The sequence below is a fragment of the Scomber japonicus genome, chromosome 10 (assembly GCF_027409825.1).
Source record: "Scomber japonicus isolate fScoJap1 chromosome 10, fScoJap1.pri, whole genome shotgun sequence".
NCBI classification, from domain to species: domain Eukaryota; kingdom Metazoa; phylum Chordata; class Actinopteri; order Scombriformes; family Scombridae; genus Scomber; species Scomber japonicus.
Window position 1 is genome coordinate 32,321,978 of NC_070587.1, and position 3,190 is coordinate 32,325,167.

General features: G+C 41.9%; 1 protein-coding gene across 1 annotated transcript in view; it reads right to left on the minus strand.

Moving 5' to 3' along the window:
- Positions 1-2,173: 2,173 nt before the first annotated feature.
- plekhf2 (pleckstrin homology domain containing, family F (with FYVE domain) member 2) overlaps positions 2,174-3,190 on the minus strand; it is a 23,965-nt gene continuing 22,948 nt past the window's right edge. The window contains exon 2 of the mRNA XM_053327484.1: positions 2,174-2,925. Within this exon, the coding sequence (XP_053183459.1) occupies positions 2,174-2,911 (738 nt within the window). The 5' untranslated portion in view covers positions 2,912-2,925. The remainder of the gene's footprint in view (positions 2,926-3,190) is intronic.

Below are 3,190 nucleotides of genomic sequence, written 5' to 3' on the forward strand. Positions count from 1 at the left end.
TATGATGGTAAACCACATTTCTTTACATATTTTTTGACATTTTAGAACTTAAACGACAAATTAATGAAGTGATAATTAAAGTTAGAGGTTTATAATGCAAAACAGTTAAAGTGAAAGCTTTTTAGCTCCCATAATGGAAAATAAAGCCTAAAAATGATCATTATTTACTCAATTAAGTAAAAAATGCCCCAAATTCTCTGATTCCAGCTTTTTAAATGTGAATATTCTCTAATTTCTTTTCATTCATATAATATTTTTGCAGCAACATGTATTTATTTTGACATTTTTGGACATTTTCAGCTCAAAGCTGCAGCCATGGATGTTTTTCAAAGTTCCCTTAATAGAAAAACTGCCTAAATATTATCAAACATTTTGTAATTCACCTATTTTTTATTATCAATTTTATCTTTTTGAATCATTTTGCACTTTTTTTTGGACATTTTCTGACATTTTAGAGCTCAAACGGCATTATTTATATCATTAATTAACTGATAATAAAAGTTAGGTGTGTTTTTTAAAATTCCCTTAATGGAAAAAATGCCTAAAAATCATTTTGAATCATTTTTACCTAAATAAATGCTCCAAATCGTCTGCTTCCAGCTTCTTAAATGTGAATCATTTCTCATTTCTTTTATATATTTTATATTTCTGGCTTCAGGAAACAACAAACTACTTATTTTTTTAACCTTTTTTTTTTTTTTACATTTTAGACCTCAAACGACTCATTAATGAACTGATAATGAAAGTTAACAGGATCTTAAAGGTAGAGGTTTTCAAAATAAAAGTTCCCTTAATGGAAAAAACAAATCCTCTAAATTAGCAGCTAGATCTAAAATGCTGAGATAAGTGAACTCTTCCTGTGTGTGTTCCTCCTCCTCTCCCTCGTCCTCTTCCTCTCCCCCCTCCTCCTCTTCCTCTTCCTCCTCAAACCAAACAAACTACTTCCTGTTTGTGTGTTTCAGACTCAACCTATCATGATTTCCCTGCTTTTATTCTTCTACAAGGCACTAATGTGAGTTAAAGGCAAAAAAAAGGTAGAGTTAGTTTCCCTCCTTTTTTTTCTTCTTCTTTTTTTTAAAGGGGAAAGAAAAGTTTGCTGATTTGTCAAAAGCAACTAAAGTTATATTAAAAAGCTCGGTGTAGTTTCTACATTTTTTATGTTATTTATGAAAAGATTTTTTTTGCTGCAATACATAAAAAAAAAAAAAAAGACATAAAAGAAAAAAGAGAAAAATTAGCCCTGTTTGGTTTTAATACCTGACAAAAAAAATAAAAATAAAAAAGATTAGAGCCCCAAATATTTGCTTTTCCCTGCAGAAGAATTACAAGCAAACACTTTTGTTGTTGTTGTTTTTTAGTTCATGGACAGAAAATAAAAATAAAAAGCTGGACAGACGGAGACGGACGTTTCTCTTTTAGCACCGTTGAGTTCTGTAGTGACTAATCAGCTGATTTCATTTAAAAGAGAAAAAAAGGAAAAAGTTCAGCTGCTCGCCCGATTTATTCCACGTTTAAATCAGGATGAAGATGACGAAGAGGAAGATGATGAAGAGGAAGAGGAAGATGATGAAACCCTGCTGGACTGAAGAGGAAGAAAATAAAAGAAAATAGATTTTGGTTTGTAGACCTCACGATCATCTGAGGAAAAAGGAATCAAAACAGAGTCTCTTCCTCTTCCTCCTCTTCTTCCTCCTCTTCTTCCTCAGTCACTGCTGAAGATGATGAAGATGAAGAGGAAGATGCTTATATGAATTAATCCTCACGATCATCTAAGAGGGAATCCAAAAAAACCTCCAAAAAAACGATGAGCAGAGTCTCCTCCTCTTCCTCTTCCTCAGTCACTGCTGAAGATGATGAAGAGGAAGATGATGAAACCCTGCTGGACTGAAAAGGAAGAGCGAAAATAGATTTTGTTTTTTAGACCTCACAATCATCAGAGGAAAAAGGAATCAAAACAACATAGTCTCCTCCTCTTCCTGTTCCTCCTCTTCCTCAGTCACTGCTGAAGATGAAGAAGATGAAGATGAAGAGGAAGATGATGAAACCCTGCTGGACTGTGTGAATTAATCCTCATGATCATCTGAGAGGAAAAAGGAATCAAAACAAACAAAAACAAAAAAACCCAAAAACGATGAGCAGAGTCTCTTCCTCTTCCTCCTCCACTTCCTCTTCCTCAGTCGCTGCTGTCGTCCTCATCCTCGTCGTCCGACAGATTGTTGAACTTCGACCCCGGCCGGCTCCCGATGGAGTCCGACCTCGGCGCCAGGCTCCCCGACGTCAGCTGCACGAAGCAGAACTCGCAGACTCTCACCGGCTTGGACGACTGGCTGGGCAGCAGGAACTTCTTCTCCGAGCACGGACCGCAGACCACGAAGCCGCACTTCCTGCAGTGATGGCGGCGGCTGACCGGTGTGAACTTCACCTTCTGGCAGCGCATGCACACCGTCGCCTCCGAGTCGGGCACCCAGACGGCGGCGTGCTCTCCCGTCGGAGCCTTCCCGCTCTTCTGCAGCAGATCGCCGACGCACTTCCCGATGTGATTCATCCACTCGGACTTCTCGGTGGCGGTGGCGGCGTAGACGGCGAAGGATTTGGTCGGCGTTTTGATGAGCCAGCCGTTCCGCAGGTCGCCTTCATCGGGGACGGTGTCGATGGTGACGCTCTCCAACGGGATGATGTGCTGCTTGTTGTACTTCTTCTTCTGGATCACGATGTTGCCGTACACCAGGATGTCGTTGAAGAGGAAGAACTGGCGAGCTTTGGGTTTCTTGCGGCAGAGTTTGGTGAGGACGCCCTCGCCGATCAGGACGCGGCCGGGGATGGCGAGAGGTTGGCCGGCCGCGCCAAAGCAGCTCTCCACCACGGCGATGCGCTTTGAGTTGGCCTCGCTGTTCGCAAGCCGGTCCACCATCTTCAAACCTCAACCTGGAGGAGAGGAGAGAGGGATGAGAGAGAGGAGAGAGAGGAGACGGAAGGAGAGAGGAAGAGAGAAGAGATAAAAGAGAGAGGGGAGAGAAGGAGAAGACAGAGAGAGGAAAGAGAGGGAGAGAGAGGAGAGAAGAGAGAGGGGAGATAGAGAGAGGGATGAGAGAGAGGGAGAGAGAGAAGGAGAGAGGGGAGAGAGAGGGGGGAGGGGAGAGAGAAGAGAGGGGGAGAGAGAAACAGAGAGAGGGAGAGACGTTAGATCAGA